The 20,521-nt window shown below is 37.0% G+C and overlaps 1 protein-coding gene across 2 annotated transcripts in view; it reads right to left on the reverse strand.

Moving 5' to 3' along the window:
• CNTRL (centriolin) overlaps positions 1 to 20,521 on the reverse strand; it is a 138,409-nt gene that overhangs the window by 111,726 nt on the left and 6,162 nt on the right. For both annotated transcript variants that reach the window (XM_004483561.4, XM_058302462.2), the window contains exons 2-6: positions 14,896 to 15,140; positions 13,228 to 13,358; positions 9,731 to 9,861; positions 8,092 to 8,233; positions 5,203 to 5,389 (exon numbers count right to left, since the gene is read on the reverse strand). In XM_004483561.4, coding sequence (XP_004483618.2) covers positions 5,203 to 5,389; positions 8,092 to 8,233; positions 9,731 to 9,861; positions 13,228 to 13,358; positions 14,896 to 15,109 — 805 coding nt within the window. In that variant the 5' untranslated portion in view covers positions 15,110 to 15,140. The remainder of the gene's footprint in view (positions 1 to 5,202; positions 5,390 to 8,091; positions 8,234 to 9,730; positions 9,862 to 13,227; positions 13,359 to 14,895; positions 15,141 to 20,521) is intronic.

Here is a 20,521-nt window from a genome sequence, read left to right on the forward strand (position 1 = left end):
TTGGTTAAATTTATTCCTAGATATTGGATTCTTTTAGTTGCCATTGTAAGTGGAATTTTTTCTTGATTTCCTCCTCAGTTTGCTCATTACTAGGGTATAGAAACACTACTGATTTGGGAGTATTGATCTTTTACCCTGCCACTTTGCTGAATTTATTAGCATTAGTAACCTTGTTGTCAATTTTGGGGGACGATCAATATATAGGATCATGTCACCTATAAATAGTGAAAGTTTTACTTCATTCTTTCCAAACTGGATGCTTTTTCTTTCTTTTTCTTGCCTAAATGCTCTGGCTAGAACTTCCAGTACTATGTGAATAACAGTGTTGACAGAGGGCATCCTTGCCTCATTCCAGGTCTTAGTGGGAAAGCTTTTTCTTTCACCATTGAGTATGATGACAGTATGAGTTTTTCATACACGTCCTTTATCATGGTGAGGAAGTTTACTTCTAGTCCTGCTTGTAATGTGTCTCTCAGTCTACTCTTGAATATTCTGTTTCTTTCTTTGATTACGAGCTTTGAGGCATACTGTATTCATTTCTGCCCAGTTTCTGGTCTGGAAGCTACTGGTTGATTTTTATTTTTTTTCAGCAAATTTTTTATTCTTTTTTTTTAAAGGGTTTTATGTTGAATATGTGGGAACACTGTATATTGTATATATGAATTACTGTGATCTAAAACTTTTGTGAAGATAAGCTTAATAATTAGGAAAAAAAGAAAAAGAAAAAGAAAAAGAAAGGACATAGACACTGAGGAAAAGATGGAAGAAGTTGCCTTGCCAAATTGCATACAGAGCAATACTTACTGGAGTGATGGAAGGCAAAACACCAAAAACAAAGCTTTCCCATTTTTAAATTTTTTGATACCCCAATTTATATTCACTTTAATTTTTCTAAATTAATATGTATTCTACAGCTAACCTTTAAACTCATCACTATATTCCATTTTACTATTAATGGAACCTGGCAATATATTGATTGGGCTTCATTTTTGAAGAAGTTTTGGATCACAGAGAGGTTCAACAATGGCAGGGGAGGAATACTGGTGTGGGATGTTATTGACAGGGGACACATAATTGGCAGGGAATTCTCCAGGGCATATATCCAGGGCACCCAAAAATGTTTGGATATTTTCATAGTGGTTACAATTAAAAACAACAACTGAGGGAATGCTGAGTTCCTAGCCAGGGGAGCTCCATCACAGTCCCTAAAGGAACAGCAACAATCCCCCAAGTGCAACGGCAAAGACCAAAAAAGAAGGAAGGTCCAACAATGAGCCAATACTAATGACTATGCTTGTAAGCCTGTGCACCTGAAATAAGAACAAGGCCTAGAGCTGCAGGGTGCCTAAGAGTTACCTCCTGAGATCCTCCGTGTTGCTCAAATGTGGCCAGTCTCAAAGTCAAACTCAGCATGTAAATGTGTTGCCTTCCCCCCAGTGTGGGACAAGACTCCTGGGGATGAGCCTCCCTGGCACTGAGGGATTACTACCAAGTACCAGCTGATGATGTAACTAGAAAATCACCTTGAATAAAAGGGTCAACTCAGACCAGCAGAATATCTCAGTCTACATATAATAACAGGAGTTAAAATGCTTTTTGACCTGAATAAAAGGGGGAAATGGGAAGGACAAATGAGTTTATATGGCTGAGTCTCCAAAAAGAGCCGGGAGGTTATCAGAGGGGTTGCCCTTATGCACACCTCAGCAGAGTCCCAGAGGCAGATAAAGTAGATACAACCCCAGGTATTGGTTCTTCTGAGGGCTACAGAGACCCACAGGTTCTACGGTCATGGCAGATGGAGTTCAGTGCCATGTCAGTTGGCCCTACTTTGGAGTTTGTGTTTCTGTGTGATGGAGCTAGACTCAGATGTGATCTTTGTTCACAAGTCTCTCCTCTTACTTTTACCAAATCTGTAGCTGGTGCTGGGGTTTAGTGTATACCCAGGGGACCTGAATCTCTGGACTGACCATGTGATAGCCAGGCCCTGAGCCTCAACAGACTTGTAACTCCTACACTCTGGTTTATTGGACTTACCCCACTCAGCTAACATCGAGGTGACGAAGGTCAACCACCACACCAGGGAGCCAAGAGTGCCTACAACTGAAAGCAGTAGAATTGCATCCAGCATCCATGTGGAATCTAAGCCCCCTCTTGATATAGATGTGGAGTGGACACAACCATTCTAAGGTCCACAGGATGGAGGAATAGAGTATGGATTAGAATGGACTTATTGATATTCTATTCATGAACTATTGTGATTAGTAATCGAAGAAAATGTGGCATTGGTGTGGAGAAAGTGGCCATGGTGACTGCTGGGGGTAGGGAGTGGGAGGAAGAGATGTGATGTGGGGGCATTTTCGGGGGTTGGAGTTGTCCTGGGTAGTGTTGCAGGGACAGTTACTGGACATTGTATGTCCTCCCATGGCCCACTGGGTGGACTGTGGGAGAGTGTGGGCTCTGGTGTGGACCACTGACCATTAGTGCAGCAGTGCTCAGAGATATATTCACCAAATGCAATGAATGTCTCATTATGATGGAGGAGGTTGTTGTTATGGGGGGAGGAGTGGGATAAGGGAGGTGGGGGCTATCTGGGGACCTCATATTGTTTTAATGTAACATTAAAAAAATAAAGACAAAAAAAAAGTACATAGATCACACAAAACATTACATTAAAAAATATAAGAGGTTACCATATATCCACTCCTCACCCCCCCACACTCCTCCCACATCAATAACCTCTTTCATCAGTGTGGCACATTCACTGCATTTGGTGAATACATTTTGGAGCACTGCTGCACTGGATTATAGTTTACATTGTAGTTTACACTCTCCCCCAGTCCATTCAGTGGGTTATGGCAGGATATACAATGTCCTGCATCTGTCCCTGGCACTGGGGTTGGTGCATACTCAGGAAACTTGAATCTCTGGACTGCCCATGTGCCAGCTGGGCCCTGAGCCTCAGCAGAGTTGCAATGCCTACTCTCCAGTTTGTTGGACTTACCCAGGTCAGCTAACAGGGAGGTGAGGATAGTTACCCACCACATCAGGGAACCAACAGAGTATACAACTGCAAGCAGGAGAATCCTACCCATCAGTCATGTGGGATCTAGGCCCCCTCTGTTTCAAAGCGGAGTGGACATCACCATCCCAGGGTCCATAGGATGGAGGAATAAAATATGGATTAGAGTGGACTTAGTGTTATTCTACTATAGAACTATTGTGACTCTAGCAATGGAAGAAATTTTATTATTGATGTGGAGACAGTGGCCATGGAAGTTGCTATGGGCAGGATGAGGGAAGAAGGGTTGTGATATGGGGGCATTTTCAGAACTTGGAGTTGTCCTGAATGCTATTGGTTGATTTTTAACTTTTTTTTTAACTTCAGCTTTTGTTAGGTACTATGGGAGAGAAATTCTGGAAGAAAATTTTAAATCTTAACATAATGTCTCCCCGCCATTCATTCTTCAATTCATTATAATCTAGCATTTGTTCCACCACTCCTTAACTACTCATGCCAAAATCATCTTATGTTGCCAATCTAAAGCACATTTCTCTGCTCATCTTACTTCATGTCTCAGCAAGATTCAACATGGGTGACCACTTCCTCTTTTGAAACCTTTCTTTTCTGAACTTTTGTAATCCACCATTTCCTGTTTTTCTAACTACATTGCTAGCCTATCCTTCTCAATCTCCTTAGATGGTTCCTCCTCTTCCTTTTCCAAACTTCTGCTTGTAGTACATTTAATACCATTTATTATGCTGATGATTCCCAAATTTGTCTCTACACTCAGATTTCTTGTCAGAACTCCAGATTTTACCTCTCCCTACTTGACATCTCTACTTGGTTGTTTCAGAGACATTTCAAATTCAACATGTTCATTTCCATAAATGGTATCACTATCCCCCTACCTCCTCAAGCCAGAAAACCAGGGAATTATGCAGGCCAATAAAAAGTGCTGTTGAGGGAAGCAGACTTGGCCCAATGGATAGGGTGTCCGCCTACCACATGGGAGGTCTGCAGTTCAAACCCCGGGCCTCCTTGACCCATGTGCAGCTGGCCAATGCTCAGTGCTGCTGCAGGCAAGGAGTGCTGTGCCATGCAGGGCTGTCCCCCGTGTAGGGGAGTCCCACGCGCAAGGAGTGTACCCCATAAGGAGAGCTGCCCAGCGCAAAAGAAAGTGTAGCCTGCCCAAGAATGGCGCCACACACACGGAGAGCTGACGCAGCAAGATGACAAAACAAAAAGAAATACAGATTCCCGGTGCCACTGATAAGGATAGAAGCCGTCACAGAACACACAGCGAATGGACACAGAGAGCAGACAACTGAGGGGGGGAGGAGGAGGGAGGGGGGAAGGAAGATAAATAAATAAATCTTTAAAAAAACAAAAGTGCTGTTGATTCTGTCTCTAAAATTGATCTAAAATACTCTGCCTATTTATTTCCATGTCCACTACCCAAGTATAGGTCACCAACATTTCTAGGCTAGGTCACCAACACTTCTAGGCTAGGTTACTGTCATAGCCTGCTAACAGGTTCCTTTATCTCCATTTTTGCTCTGCTCTAAATCTCTCTCCACTCTACATTAAAAGTGATTTTCTCAATATATAAACTGGATCATGCCTCACCCCTGCTTAAAAACCATGATTTCCCACTGTACTTGGAATGAGATTCAAACTCCAAGATCCTGTTCCATCTTTCTCCTCCCTATCACTCCAAACCTTTTTGAGCTATAATACAGTTATTCTTTCAGTTTCCTGAACTCACCAGGGTCTTTCTAACCTCAAAGTACAAGGTGCTCCCTTCTCCCAGAATGCCATTTTTACACAGCTAACCCTTTCTTCCCTTTGCCTTCAACTTAAATGTCACTTTGTCAGATATGCATTCCTTTACCACTTTCCCTAAAAAAAGGGTCCAAACCCTATGGTACTTTATTTGGATTTACTTGCCTTTTGTCTGACTTTTCCACTAAAACATAAGCTGCAAGAAAGCCAGCACCATATGTCTTGTTCACTATTGCACCCTTAGTGTCAAGTACAATGCCTGGGAAATAGTACATGCTTAATACTGTATCTTGAATGAATTGGGTACCATTTTCCACGCAAATTTTGATTGCACTATAAAGTTCATAGCAAAATCATTTTTCTGGATAACTTCTAAAAATAACTGCCTCCCAACTTCATTCTTTTAAAATGTCACTTACCTAAACTGAATCTCTCAAAAGCCTCCTGTCTGTCCTGAGTGGTTACTGGCTGACCTTCCAAACTTTCCAGTGAACGGAGGTGGAAAATTGTAAATTGGCGATAATGAGAAAGGGTAACAATTGGATTTTCAACTAGGATCAGAGAAGTCAAATCTGGAAGTAGTTTCAGCTTGCTTACATCCTGGAGCTAAAGAGATATGTAACATTAGATCTAATATAATTTAATTTAAAAACTATAAACATATCTAAAGGAAGTAATAAATGAAAGGAAATTGCTCTTAGCATGGCAGGGAAATTATTCATGAAATTCATTATCCAAAAGTAATGGTAATGGGGAGAGGGATAGAAAGGGAGAATAGGTTTTCAGTATCTATAATGTTATCAGACCATATTAGGCATTTTCCATACAGCATTTCATCTGTAATTCCTCATGACAACCTAGCATCCTAATTTTATAGTTGAAGAAACTGAGGTCAAAGACATTAGGTGACTTTTAAGAAAGGCCCAGAGCTTGTAAGTAAATGAAATGGGGTTTGAATTCAGGTCTGTGTAATTCTAAACCTATAGTCTTTCCATTATATTGATTAAGCAAATTGAAAACATACATGTCTATTAAAAAAAGATTTTGTAAGTCTTCAGATTACAGAGTCATGATTGATAATTAAAAGAAAAATGGGTTTGTGGAGATACCCACATTTTTGATGCTGATACTCAGAAGCATAATTATAGCCTATTACATCCTGGTCTAATTACATGATAAAAGGGCTGATAGACCTGGGTCTGACCCCAAACAGAAGGTAGCAAGTCTTTAAATTCTAATGTATACTTAAGAATGCCCTAAATCAGTGATTTTTTTTAAAGGAGATACCAGAGATTGAACCCAGGACCTAATACATGGGAAGCAGGCACTCAACTACTGAGCTACACCTGCTCCACATTAGTGATTTTTTTAATGAGATTTTGAAGGGTGTATACTCTGAAAAAAGCATATTCAGTAATACATAATTTTACATGTAGAAAAGGGAGGAGGTAATGACAAAACCTTTTTCTCACAATCATATCTCAAACTAGAGATAGGGCAGGGGAGGGAGCACAGCTCCCCCAGGTAGGTTTATCAAAATATCTGAAAAGCAGTGAGATTTTAATGTTTATCCAAAGAGGTGTTTTTAAAAGGTTGAGAAATACTACTCCAAATAGCTAGCACAAATAAATCTTCTTTCCCAAATGAATGTGCATCATTCCTAATGATGCCAATGTCAGATAAAAACTAGGATAAGAAAGTCATACAAAATGAGAAACAATAATAAATACTTCTTGAGTGATTTCCATGCTATCATCAACTGGCACTGAGTATCATCAACCAGTACTGAGTACTATTTAAGTATAATCTACTTTGATAACAATTAGTGGCAAATTTTAGATTCATGGCTAGCTCTTCCCATCACCTCATAAGTTCCAAGAGCCCCATTGTGATGCATATAACATGGTGTGAGGCTTGAGCTGAAGCTCTTGAGTTGTCATTGCTCCGTTGTACTGCACTGGGCATCTCCCAGGCAGCAGTGACTTTAGCTGGGAAATGGTAGAGATTCATCTGGTCTTTAATTGAGGTAACATGAGAGAACACATATTTTGAACAAATGTTTATTATGCTTGGCCTCCACTGCTGAAGTTTTAAAGAATACAACTTTAGTTATTTTGTGTTTTAAAAGTTTGAAAGCATTTTCACATCTATTATTTCATCTGCACCTCAGAAAATCCATATAGAGAAGGCAGTGCAGGGATTATTTTCTCCAATTTAAACATGAGGTAGTGAATTTTGGAGAGATTAAGGGATTCTCCAAGGTCACAAAAACAAATCTAGACCTAAACTAAAACTCTTATCTTTCATTTTCTATTATGACTAATGTTATTGCAATTACAGCCTGATTGTTCTAAGTTTATCACAAATTTAAATAAATTAACATTCTACTTAGCAACTGTTTATTGAAAACCTAACTGCAAACTCTTATCATAAGAAATCGTAAATTATATTCCAGAGAAAAGTATACATCACTAGCAGATTATCTGAGCCATGATAATAAAGTTGCTCTATTATAAAAAGCTAGTGATCAATCCCTTGATGATCACACCAATGGACACTATGATCAAGATTATTTCATTCATTTTAAAATTTTACTGCAGGGTAACACTGTTAGAAAGAAAATTAGTTCTGTTCTAGGTATCTAGAGACTTGGATTCTGGCACAAGATGTGTGACTGGGTAAGTCACTTAACTTCTCTGTGACTTTATTTGTAAAATGGCATAAGACTATACTACCTAATTCATAGCATTATAAAAACCAGTGGAGATAATATTTGTGGAAACATTATAGAAAAGCATTGTTTTATATAAAAATATTAAGTAGAAAGTGACAGTTGCATAAATTATAGTCTTACGAAAATAGGCAATCTTATTTTACATGGTCCCATGTTAACTAAACCGTGTACATGCAAGACCAAGTTAGACACAATTCCTTGCTTTGCACAATGCTAATTTGCTCTCAGTCACTGTGATCAAGTCTCACTACTTTATGTTTACCTTGGAGAAAATAATCCTTGTATTGCCTCCATAACAAGAGTGTTACGAGGCTCAAATGAAATTATAGATGTGAAAACACTAAGAGATGAACTCTCAGTTACCTACCATGGTACCATGCAAAGTGAATTCTGCCTGTTTTTAATTAATTACCCTAGAGAATTCTAGGTTATGTCTTAATTTTTGGTATTTGGTCGAAGAGTCAAAGACTTTAAGAGAAGAAATTCCATTTAAGAAAAACAAAAACAAACTTCAAAACAGTTTTAACAAGTTCAAAAAATTTTTTTAAATTTCTTGCTACTTTGAATAACTTACCGATGATAACTTGTTGCCTTTCAAATTGAGAACCTGCAAGGATCTCAACTTCTTCCCTAACCATACTGGAATATGTTCAATTTCATTTCCTGCAAGGTTTAACTTCTGCAGATTACACATGTTTTCTATGCCTTCAATTTTGCTGGAAATCAAAGGATAAAATCAAACATATTAAGTACAATGATAAAGACCTTCCATTGTATTTTCAGACTAAAGAGACTTGGTCTCGTTTGGGGCTATTTTTCATAATTATAATTTATCAACCCTTTTCATTAATGAGAGAGAAAAAAAAAAACCTTGCTAAAAACAAAATTACCAAAATAGTTATACTATTAATTCTTCATTACTGTGCCCAGAAATCCTACCCATCATACTATCAAATTTCTGAGCCCCACAACACCACATAGCATACTAAGTGACATAAGCACCAATAAACAAAAAACTTTCCCTAAATCTAAGCCCTGCACTCCTTTAATATAAAGTTTGAACATACATTGTAGACTGGAAACCAATCTCACCAACCCCACTATGAAAAGTAATAACTAAAGTCAGGGGAAAAAAAAAAATTCAGAAGCACACACTGTGCTATGTGCAGCAATCCTGCACAAGAGAAGATGTTCTTAATTATTACCTGAAGTCATCAGTAAAAGATTAATTATGACAGAAGAATATGACAGCCATGTTGGGCTGGCAGAAACCCTAGAAAGATACTGTGTCTATGATTATAAATATTTTAATCAGAATATTCAAAATAATAAAACATCACTTATATGGGTAAATTTTCATTGAATTATTTTCCAAAGTGCTTTTCTAATTTAATTGCTAATTTAATTCCTTGGTCAATTTTCTACACTGGCCATATATTTCCAACATTTTCTATTTTCATTTTTATTCTGCATCTGTTTTTCATCAGCACCTATTATTTTTCAAATAAACTTTTATTATGGATTTCATTCATTAATCATTCTTTCCAATTCCATTTTGTTTTATAATAACTTCTGTCACTGTTAGTTTTTTGGTTTTGTTTGTTCTTATTTATAACAAGTCTAATTTAAGCTGGCTAAGTAATAGATACAAACTTTTCAAGATGATTTGATTCTTGCATCAATTTCTGTCTATAATAAGTTTTCTATATGCAGTTTTAGCCACTATCAGTTTCATTATGTTCATTTATAACAGTAACATTTATTATGAATTGGAAACAAGACTGAGTATATTTCTTGTAGCAATGAGCAAAGAACATTAGGAAAAATACACGGGATCAAAACAGCGCTGAAATATCTTTGGAATCTAAATGTCAGGTTAAAACATTCTGATTCATGCCTATATCCTTATTATAGGCAGTGAATCATAGACTTTATCTAGGGAAAATTTCCATCAAAAATGAAATTAAGATAAAATGTAGTACTCAAAAATGAATTTCCTTTTTCAATAGTGCTAGATATTATTTTGTGCTTTAGTAATGCCAAAACATAAGGCCAGTTATTATATGTGAAGGGTTAGACTACCAATGAATAAGGATAAAAGTGCTTTCTTTCTCAAAAGATTCTTTCAGTAGCGTGGGTGGCATTCATTAATCTGGGTAGCATTCATTAATCTACCTCTCTAACAAAGAATACTAAGCAATGCTACTACTTACCTGATTTTGTTATATGATAAATTGAGTTCACGTAATTTTAAGAGCTTGTCCAACTTCTCAATCTTCCCTATTAGATTACAGCTGAGATTCAGTACTTCCAGACTAATACATTTTTCTAAATTTTCAATATACTAATTTGGAAAGAAACAAATAAACACTTTACACAACAGATGCCTTGACATAAAACACAACACTTAAGTATGTGCATTAGGGGATGTTTTGATCAGTCATTAGAGAATAATGAACCCTTACTGCTCCTTGATAATCCCCTTCTGCAGCTCTCCTTGGCCAGGAGTAGCAACTCTCCTTAAGCTACCAAACTCTCCTTACTCTCCAGCAGATGACAATACTTCCGAACCACTAAGAAACTCAGGACAAGAATCCTCCCCCCACCCCGTATCCTTTCCTCCACCTTAAGGTTTCTTTCTCGCTTCCTCCTTCCTCTTTTCCTTTCCTCCAAGAAACAGCTCTCTTCTTTGTTAAGTTAAACTAGGTACTTTTGCTCTTGAATAACCCCACCCACTTTCTCCCCACCATGACTTTGCTTCTGCAACCTCTTTCTCTCCTGGATCATCCTCCCAAATTTAAAAACACTCATTATTCAACAGATACTCATTATGTACTTACCTATATATCAGGCATGGCACCAGGCAATGGGGATATACATAATTTTCCTGCCACACCAAGCCTATGTTTAACATGCTAACATCTCCTCTCTATAAAACTAAACACCTTTCACTGATTTTTTTTTTCTGTCAAGCTATCATTATATCTTCCTTCTTTGCCCCCAATATTTTCACACGAGCTGTCTATATTGCTCATTCGGTCTTCAATTCATTCATATTCTATCCCTAAGGCAATATTATCTTCTGTCCTCACTAATGTATTTCAAATGGTTTTCTCCAAGATCACCATTTATTCTTCCATTCTAAAAATATTTATTAAACATGGATTATGTGCTGGGAGCTGTTCTAGGTACTGCAAAGAAAGAGGTGTAAAAAGGTTCATATTCTCATTCATGGAGACAGACAATAAAGAAACAAATAAGCAAACAAGATTTTCTGAGAGTGGTGTGAACAACAAGAATATAAAGACAAGATGAGGCGAACAGGTTTTGTCTGTTGTGTTCACTGCTATAGCACTACTGCCTGGCACACAGTAGGTGCTAAATAAATACCTGGTGCTAGGAAAAATGAAAGGGAGTCTAACTGTGATTGGATGATGAAAGAAGGTCTCATATAGAAAGAAACACTGAGCTGAGTTCTTAGTATCAAGAAGCCAACTATGTGACTATCTGGAGGCACAGAAAGAACACCAGGCAGAGAAAACAAATCCAGAGGCCCTAAAAGAATGAACTTGGTGGGCTTGAGAAACAGAAGGGAAGAATTTTAATTGCCAAATCCAAATGACTTCTATGTTTTCAATCTATTTGACTTATCTATGACATTTCATATCATTGTTTCCTACATGATATTCCCTCTCCTTTTCCTCCTTTCACTATACTCTTGGATCTTCTCCTTTCCCAGTGGTTCTTTCAGGCTTCTCCATTGGTTCTGCTTCTTTCACACATGCTCTCTGATCCCCCTCCCTATTTCTCCTCTTTATCAACTATGGCTTTTTCACACAAAGTTTTAAGTTCTCAGAGATCAGAAACTAAGTATATTTACCTCTATATCTACTATCATATCCTAATAAATGTCTTATCTGTAACAACCACACAATAAATATTTTCTAATATTTACTAATACAATTTTAAAACTCCAGCACGTTACCTTTCCTTTTTAATGACACAATACATGAAATATAAAGCCTAGCAAAAATTTCAAACAAAACATAAAAGGCTCTCTTTATCAACTCCTCCACCCTACCGCCCCCCCCCCAAAAATCCTACTGCTCAATGGTAACCATTTTTAAGAGGCTGGTGTGTATACATCTAGATCTTACTATTCATATACATCCATATATAAGCATATAGAAAAACAGAATTTTAAAAATATTCTCGGGATCATACTATATAAAATGTTTCAGATTTTTTCCCACATAATTTATAGACATTTTCCCATATTAACATTTAGAATTTTAATTCATTTCTTAAAGAATTTCATAGTATTTAATAATTTATTTAACCAATCCCCTATTGATAGACATTTAGTTATTTCCAATTTTCTCCATTTTAAAAACATTTCTTCACAGACATTTTTTGCACACATATGCAAATAATTATCAGTACAATAAGCACTGAGAAGTAGAATTGCAGGTTTGGGCAGTTTAAACACAGTGAGTATAAACTCAACTACTGGATCAAAGAATAGGCACATTTAAATTGTGATAAATACTACCAAGCTACACCAATCTATATTTCCACTAAGAATACATGAGAATACCAGTTTCCCATATCTTTCTGAACACTAAATGAATCTATCTTCTAAATTCTTGTCCATTAGATGTACAAGACGGGAAATGGTACTAAACTATTGTTTTGTTTCACATTTCTTTCATATTAATGAGGTTGAACAGATTTTCATGTTAATATTGGCCATTTATAACACTTGTGAACTGTCTGTTCATATCCTTTGCACATTTTCTATTGAGTTGTTTTTCTATCTCCCTCACTGAATTGTAGAAGCTCTTTATATTATATGGATATTAAAAATATTACAAATACTATCTACCAGTCTGTTACTTTTCTCTTATTTAAAAGTTGCCTTTAATAAATACAAATATAAAATTTTTATGTAAGTTAAATATGTCAATATTTTTCTCTGTGGTATTAGGGTTTGCATTTGCTTAGGAAGGTCTTTCCCACCCTAAGATTTAAAATATTCCCATATAATACTTTTGTACATTTATATAGCAATTTTGTTTGTTGATTTTTTGTTTGGTTTTGTTTTCCCAGTTAGCTCTTCTACCTTCTGGAATTAATTTTTTGAATCACATATGGCAGGAATCCAAATTTATGCTTTTCCAATTAAAGCAATTAAATTGCCTATTACACTGTTCATTTTGTTTAGTTTATGAATAAAGTAGTAAATGCTCTAGAGCAGGGATTAGAAACTTTTTCTGTAAAAGGTCAGATAGTACATTTTTTGGCTTTGCAGGCCACAGTCTCTATTATAACTACTCATTGTAAAGTAAAAAGGGCCATAGATAATATGTGAACAAAAAGGTAAAGCTGTGATCCAATAAAGTTTTATTTACAAAAATAGGCAACATGCCTGACTTGGCCTGCAAGCTGTCATTTGCCAACCCTTTTTCAAAACAGGGTTAATAACGTATAGAATATTCACAAAATTAATGCTCAGGTAATAGGAGCTTTTAGATTTGAAGATATATTCTGATGTAGAAGTTTCACTGGGAACAAGAAAAGGTTTGCTACAAATTAGCTGATATTAGAATGATGCGTTATTGTAAATACAACAGTCTTTCTCATGTGTGCCATTTTAAAACAGAGAAACATTAAAAACAATGTCTACTCTTAGAAATTGTTAGTAACCTACCCTAAATTTCTTGCCACCATCTTTAGAAAGTGAAAGGTTCAGAGATTTTACCAAGGCCAAATTGTTCTCTTTAGTAAGTTTTTTAAGAAGGGCCTCTGTAATATATCGGACTCCTGCATGTGAATCAGCTTCTGAAATTACAGAAACAGATCATTATCAATAGACAAAGACATGAAGACACTGAAAAATAAATCATTTTGATATTATATAAACAAAAATAATTTAAGCCATGCAAATACAAACACAGCCAGCTAATTCTAAGCACATTTTAATATTTGATTTTGTAGAGCATTTCATAATAATGATAATGGTTGTATTCAATAAATACTAGCTATGTGGCAAGCTTTGTGCTAAATGCTTAAGATTTTAAAATTTTAATTGGCACAGCAAACTTTGAGCTAGAAACTCTTATTATCCCCATTTACAAAAAGAGATAAAAAGCATTTCCTCAAGATCTTACAGATAGTAAAGGACAAATCTAGAACTTGAATCCCAGCAAATGAGTTCAAAATTTGTACTTTTAACCATATGTCAGCACTGACATTTTTAACAATATTTTCACGTTAGTTTTTAAAATACACTAGCACTACCGAGTTATTTTAAAATTCCAATCTAAAGTTTAGAAACACTGTAATTTTTAAAAATCTTCTTTTCCCATTTTTTATGATGAAAAATTCTAATTTGTTGCTCTTTTAAATAGAGAACACCACAACATTGTTTTTACAGATATAAAGTACTAACTTGATATACAGCACACCATATCTTACAACCTTTCCTGGATGTTGCTGTAAGAGTCTTGAAACCATATTACATTTTTAAAAGGCAGCCACAAAAAGAAAATTGCCTCTTGGTTCTTGCTTTATGAGCCAGAAAAAAAATTAATCCTTGGTTCAGATTCAGGCTTTGGGCCAAAGATTCCCTATGATTATTTATAATAAGTTAATAACATTACATTTATTTTTGGTTCAAAATAAAATTATTTTTTTCTTTAATTTAGTTGGAAGGAAAGCAAATAAATGACATTCAAATATTTTAACCAAACTGGAAATAATGTACCAATTGGCAGCAAGGGTATAACATAAACTCAATGGTGAGAATGCTAATTAATAAACACTGATCAGTTATTTAGGTCAATAAAGTTTGATTGCTGTGATATCTAAATTTAGCAGAGCATAATATATTTTTGAAAATAGATTCCCTGAATAACAATACTTTTAAGAAAAAAATTAAAATTTTGGTGTAGCATATTTCTACATATGGGACATGAATGTGGAAATCAGTCCGGTCAGAGATAAGCAGTTTGCTCAAATGTGGATACAATTTTTATACTGAATTAAGGCACTCCACTCTGAAACAAACAGATATGCTCTACTCCTAACCAAAGAGGATGGCATATTTGGGGTATGAGGTTTCAGGCACCCTCACGCCTGTCTGTCTGGAAACCCCCTTCCTTACTCTGTCTGGAAACTCCCTTCCCCTAATCTTCTTTAGATATCTTCACCCTCTCCCAGAACCAGAAGCCTCTATACTCTTTTCTTCAAAAAATAGGTCAAGTTAGTACTAGGACAAATGTTACATTTAGACCAAAAATATAAGCTCAATATTTTCTATCTCTGTTTAAGATTACATATTGTGTGGTCAAACAGATCTTAGGTTCAAAAGTGGTACCTTTATGCTCTTGGTAGTCTGAAAGCATATTGTTTTCCTCTGAAATCCTGGCTTGTTCACACCACGGTCTTCTAGAATGAGGAGTCTCTGGTCTGCTTAAAGGTGAAAGTGACCTAGATCTCATACTGGAGGTAAGAGGTAATGCACTAGAAGAGTGAGATGATGATGATGTCTTTGCTTTGGAGAATATTCTTTGCTGAGGACCTTTCTTCATTGCAAGAATAAAGTCAGGTGTCCATCAAAGCCTGTAAGAATTTTCATTATGTTTAATAAGGTTACCTTTTTCAGAGCTAACAGAACTATCAAATTAATTTATTTCTAACACACCATGACTGTACTTTCAAAACTACAAAGTTATAAACTGAGGCTACCAATACCAGGATCCATACTACTCCAAGCTGATGGAAGAGTTGTGTACTGACAATTAAATGCTCTAGCCAGATGTGTTACCTGTCATTTCTATTCTCAACTTATTGAGAAGAACTAGTCACTAGGCCCTTTCTATCCACAAGGCTCCTAGAATGCAGGAAGCTGAACTATTTGGCAACCAGTGGTATATAATAATGAAAGTACTCTCTCATTCCTGAATGAGTTTCTTGCTTTGGCTTCTAGGATTCTTCCTTCCTCCCTGGCCACTCTCTGGATTCCTTAAACGTCAGAGGTTTTCAACATTCCCCTCTAGTCTTTATCTAATCTGATGCAAACCCATGACTTTCAATGCCACTTGTACACTGATATTTGTATCTTCAGTTCAACTTTTCTCTGAACTCCAGAAGCTAATTTCCAACTGCCTACCTGATAGCTCATAGGCACCCTAAACTCAAATGACCAAAACTGAAATTATCATTTTCTCCCATCTTCCCTCACTCTCCTTCAGTCCTATTCCTCCTCCAGTGCTCCCTAAGTAGTGAACAGCACTCATGGAAGTAAGCCAGAAACCTGGGAGTCATTCTTAACATCTCCCTCTTCCTTTTCCCTACACCCAATCAATCACCAAAGCCCATCAATTCTACCACATAAATATCTCTCAAATTAGTCTACTTCTTTCTATCTCCACTCTAATCCAAACCTTTATCAAACTACTATAATAGCTTTTAAGTGATCTGCCTATAAGCTCTCTGCCTCCCTCTCACCCATCACTAGTGTAGGGCCAGAGAACCAGAGTGATTTATTTTAAAAGTAAATCTTAGTGTGGACGTAGCTCAGTGGATGAGCACCTGCCTCCCATGTATAAGGTCCCAGGTTGAATCCCCAGGTCCTCCTAAGAAGGAAAAACAAAACAAAATGGTAAATCCACAATATTTACCATTACCTACAAGGTCCTCCATGATCTGGCCCTGTCTCTCTGGTCTCACCTCTGTCACTCATTCCCTCTCTGCAGATACTTTCTTCTGCTTCAAATGCTTGTTACCATTTTCATGATGTTAATTCTTTGTCTTCCTTCAGAGATGAGCTCAGCTGTTGCATCCTCAGGAAACCCTTCCATGTAGGTACATACTCATCAAGGCCCCAGTTACATACTTTCAAGCAATTTGTAGTTTTTCTCCAAATAACCACAGTTTGCAATTATGTTTATTCATATGATTATATGCTTAACATCTGTCTTCTCACTTAACTGTAAGCTCCATGAGAGCTTATATTTTGTTTATCAATGTTTTCCTAATCTAGCAAAGTGTCTGGCCCCTAGCAGGGACTCAGTAAATGTTTGTTGAATGAATGAATGGATGAAGTTATCTTCCACTCGTCCCTCACCCTCATCCATCCAGATATTGATTATACCTCTGAAATATTTCTAAATTCATCTCCATCCATCCATCTTCACAGTCATTTGTATCATCTCTTCCTTATACTAATATGATACTCCCCTAATTGGCTTTCAATCTTCCTTTGCCTCACCCCTAATCCACCCTCCACCTTTGGCTCACTTAACTCATAGAAAGAAGAAAAGTTTAATGGTTCCCACTGCCTGTAAGTCTAAACATTTCAGCACTACCCACAGGACTTGCTACAATCTGGCTCCAACCTTGCTGGCCTAATCTCTCACCTTTCCCCACCATGCATCCTACCCTCTAGTCATCTTTTTACTGTTTCGTGGGTTTTGCTCATGCTCTCCTTGAAATGGTATCCTTTTCTCTTCCTTCTCTACCAACTAAAATGTCACTTTATTTGTGAAGGCTTTCCAGAAACTCACTTCCTTCAGGTAGAACTTATCTTCCCTCCATTAAAAGCACACATTCCATTGTATATTTTTTGCCTGCCCCAAAAGTAAGATCCACAAGTGGAGGGATAATGTCTTATTCATCTCTGAATTCTCAGTACCTATTTCAATGGCATATCATGAATGTACCTAATATTTTACAACTAGAATTCAGTCTGTTTAGAAATCACCATCCCCACATCCATATTGCAATATATCATACATACAGAAAAGTACACATATCATAAGTGTACAGCATCATGAATTTTTATACAGTGAACACAGTCTGTGTAATCAGTATCCATTTGAAGAACAGAACATTAGAAGAGTATGACTAAGGAGCTCCAAGAGTTAGCTCATCCAACAGGGCAGTAGTAATCACCCAGAGCTACCTAAAGTACCTATATGAGGGCCCAGATCAGAAGAGCATCCTGCAACATCCATGAAAGAATGGAAGGAGAGACTGCCTATATGCAGTGAAGTTGCGTGAATAGAGCATTCCACGCCGTGGAGGCCAGTGACCATCCAGTGACCACTGGAGGCACAAGCCACCTTGGGAGATATTCCATGGCTGGAGTTGGAAGCTCCATTTCCCAAAAACAGGGAAGGAAGAGATGGTTGGCCACCAACTTCAGCTAATGATTAGTAAATTAGGCAGGCTAAAATATATTCCTAAGAACAGCTAAAGTTTGAACCTGTCCAAGTCAGAAAGAGGCCAGCAGCTGCCATTTTAACTCCATACCCAGCATGAGGGGACGGAGGGCTGATTGAAAACACAATGACAGTAGGGACCTGCTTCTTTCCACACAGATCAGACTACAGCCCTAGCCCAGGCTAGAGGTTCTAGTCAGAGCAATCAGGCAAGGAAAAGAAATAAAAGGCATCCAAATCGGAAAGGAAGAAGTAAAACTTTCGCTATTTGTAGATGAATACCTTATACCTATAAAGTCCTAAAAAATCTACAAAAAAGCTGCTAGAGCTGATAAACAATTTCAGTAGAGTGTCAGGATACAAGATCAATCAGTGCTGTTTCTATAAACTAGTAATGCGCAATCTGAGGAGGAAGACAGGAAAAAATTCCATTTCCAATTGCAACTACAAGAATCGAATATATAGGAATAAACTTAACCAAGTATGTAAAGCAACTATATTCAGAAAACTACAATGCATTGCTGAAAGAAATTTTAAGAAGACCTAAATAATTGGAAAAACATTAATGCTCATGGATTGGAAAACTAAATATCATTAAGATGTTAATTCTACCCAATTGATATACAGATTCAATGCAATCCCAAAAAAATCCACCAGCATTTTTTTAACAAATGGGAAACCAAATTATCAAATTTATTTGGAAGGATAAGGGGCCCTGAGTAGCCAGAAATATCTTAAAAAGGAAAAGTAAAGTTGGAGGACTTTCACTTTCAGACTTTAAATCATATTACCTACCTACTGTGGTGAAAATGGCATGGTACTAGCATAAAGATAGACACATAGATCAATGGAACCGAACTGATGGTTCAGAAACAGACCCTCATATCTATGGTCAAATGATTTTTGACAAGCCTGTCAGACTTACCTGGCTGAGTAAGAACAGTCTATTCAACAAATGGTGCTGGGAGAACCAGATATCCATAGCCAAAAGAAAGAAGACCTCTCTCTCACACCTTATACAAAAATTAACCCAAAATGGATCAAAGACCTAAATATAAAAGTTAGAATCATAAAGCTCCTGGAAGAAAATGTAGGAGAACATCTTCAAGATCTAGTGATAGGTGGTGCATTCTTAAACCTTACACCAAAAGTGCAAGCAATGAAAGAAAACATGGATAAATAGGACCTCCTCAAACTTAAACATTTTTGTGATTCAAAGGATTTCATCAAGAAGGTGAAAAGGCAGCCCACTCAATGGAAGGAAATATTTGGAAACCACATATCCGATAAGGATTTGATTTCCATTCTATATAAAGAGATCGTACAACTCAACAATAAAAGAGGAAGCAATCCAATTTTAAAAATGGACAAAAGACTTAAATAGACATGTCTCCAAAGAGGAGATACAATTGGTCGAAAAGCACAAGAAAAAATGTTCAATATCACTAGCTATCAGGGAAATGCAAATCAAAATGACAATGAGGTATCATCTCACACTGCATAGAATGGCTGTTAATAAAAAAAAACAGAAAACATTAAGTGCTGGAGAGGATGTGGAGAAATAGGAATACTCCTTCACTGTTGGTGGGACTGTAAAATGGTGCAACTGTTGTGGAAAACAGTTTGATGGTTCCTTAGGAAGCTAAATATAGAACTGCCATATGATCCAGCAATTCCTCTACTAGGAATATATCTAGAAGAACCGAAAACTGTGACACAAATAGGCATCTGCACACCAATGTTCACAGCAGTGTTATTCAAAATTGCCCAAAGATGGAAATAACCGAAGTGTCTATCAACCAATGAATGGATAAATAAAATGTGGTATATGCATAGGATGAAATACTATGATGAGATAAGAAGAATTGAAATTGGGACATATATGATAAGTGGCTGAATCTTGAAGACATTAAGCTACGTGAATATAAGCCAGACACAAAAGGACAAATATTGCATGATCTCACTAATATGAACTAAATACGAAGAATAAATGCATAGAGTTAAAACCTGGAGTATAGGCTATTAGGAGATAAAAGGAGGGCTGAGAAGAACTACTGATGCTTAATGTATATAAAAGTTTTAATTAACTTGACTGTAGGGAAGCGGATTTGGCCCAACAGGGCATCCGCCTACCAAAAGGGAGGTCCAAAGTACAAACCCAGGGCCTCCTGACCCGTGTGATGAGCTGGCCCACGCACAGTGCTGATGCACGCAAGGAGTGCTCTGCCACGCAGGGGTGTCCCCGGCATAGGGGTGCCCCACGCACAAGGAGCGTGCATTGTAAGGAAAGTCACCCAGTGCAAAAAAAGTTCAGCCTGCCCAGGAATGGCGCTGCACACACGGAGAGCTGACGCAGCAAGATGACGCAACAAAAAAAGAGACACAGATTCTGGGTGCCGCTGACAAGAATACAAGCTGACACAGGAGAACACACAGCAAATGGACACAGAGAGCAGACAACTGGAGAGGCAGGGAAGGGAAGAGAAAAATAAATTTTTTAAAAAAATTAACTTGACTGTAAATGTGTGGAAATGGATAGAGTTGATGGTAACATAGTATAGTGAGTAGCACCTGCTTTAAAAATGGGATTGTGGCTGAAAAGGGTAGTCTAGGGATGTAAAGTCAATTGATAGAAAGCTAGAGAATAATCTAGGGACTGAATGACACAGTGAACCCAAAGGTGGATGAGAATTGTGCTTAATAGCACAAATGTAAGAATGGCCTTCTGTGAACTAGACTGGATGTACCTTACTATTTCAGGGTGATGGAAAGGTAGAG

Source organism: Dasypus novemcinctus, chromosome 8 (genome assembly GCF_030445035.2).
Source record: "Dasypus novemcinctus isolate mDasNov1 chromosome 8, mDasNov1.1.hap2, whole genome shotgun sequence".
Lineage (NCBI taxonomy): Eukaryota > Metazoa > Chordata > Mammalia > Cingulata > Dasypodidae > Dasypus > Dasypus novemcinctus.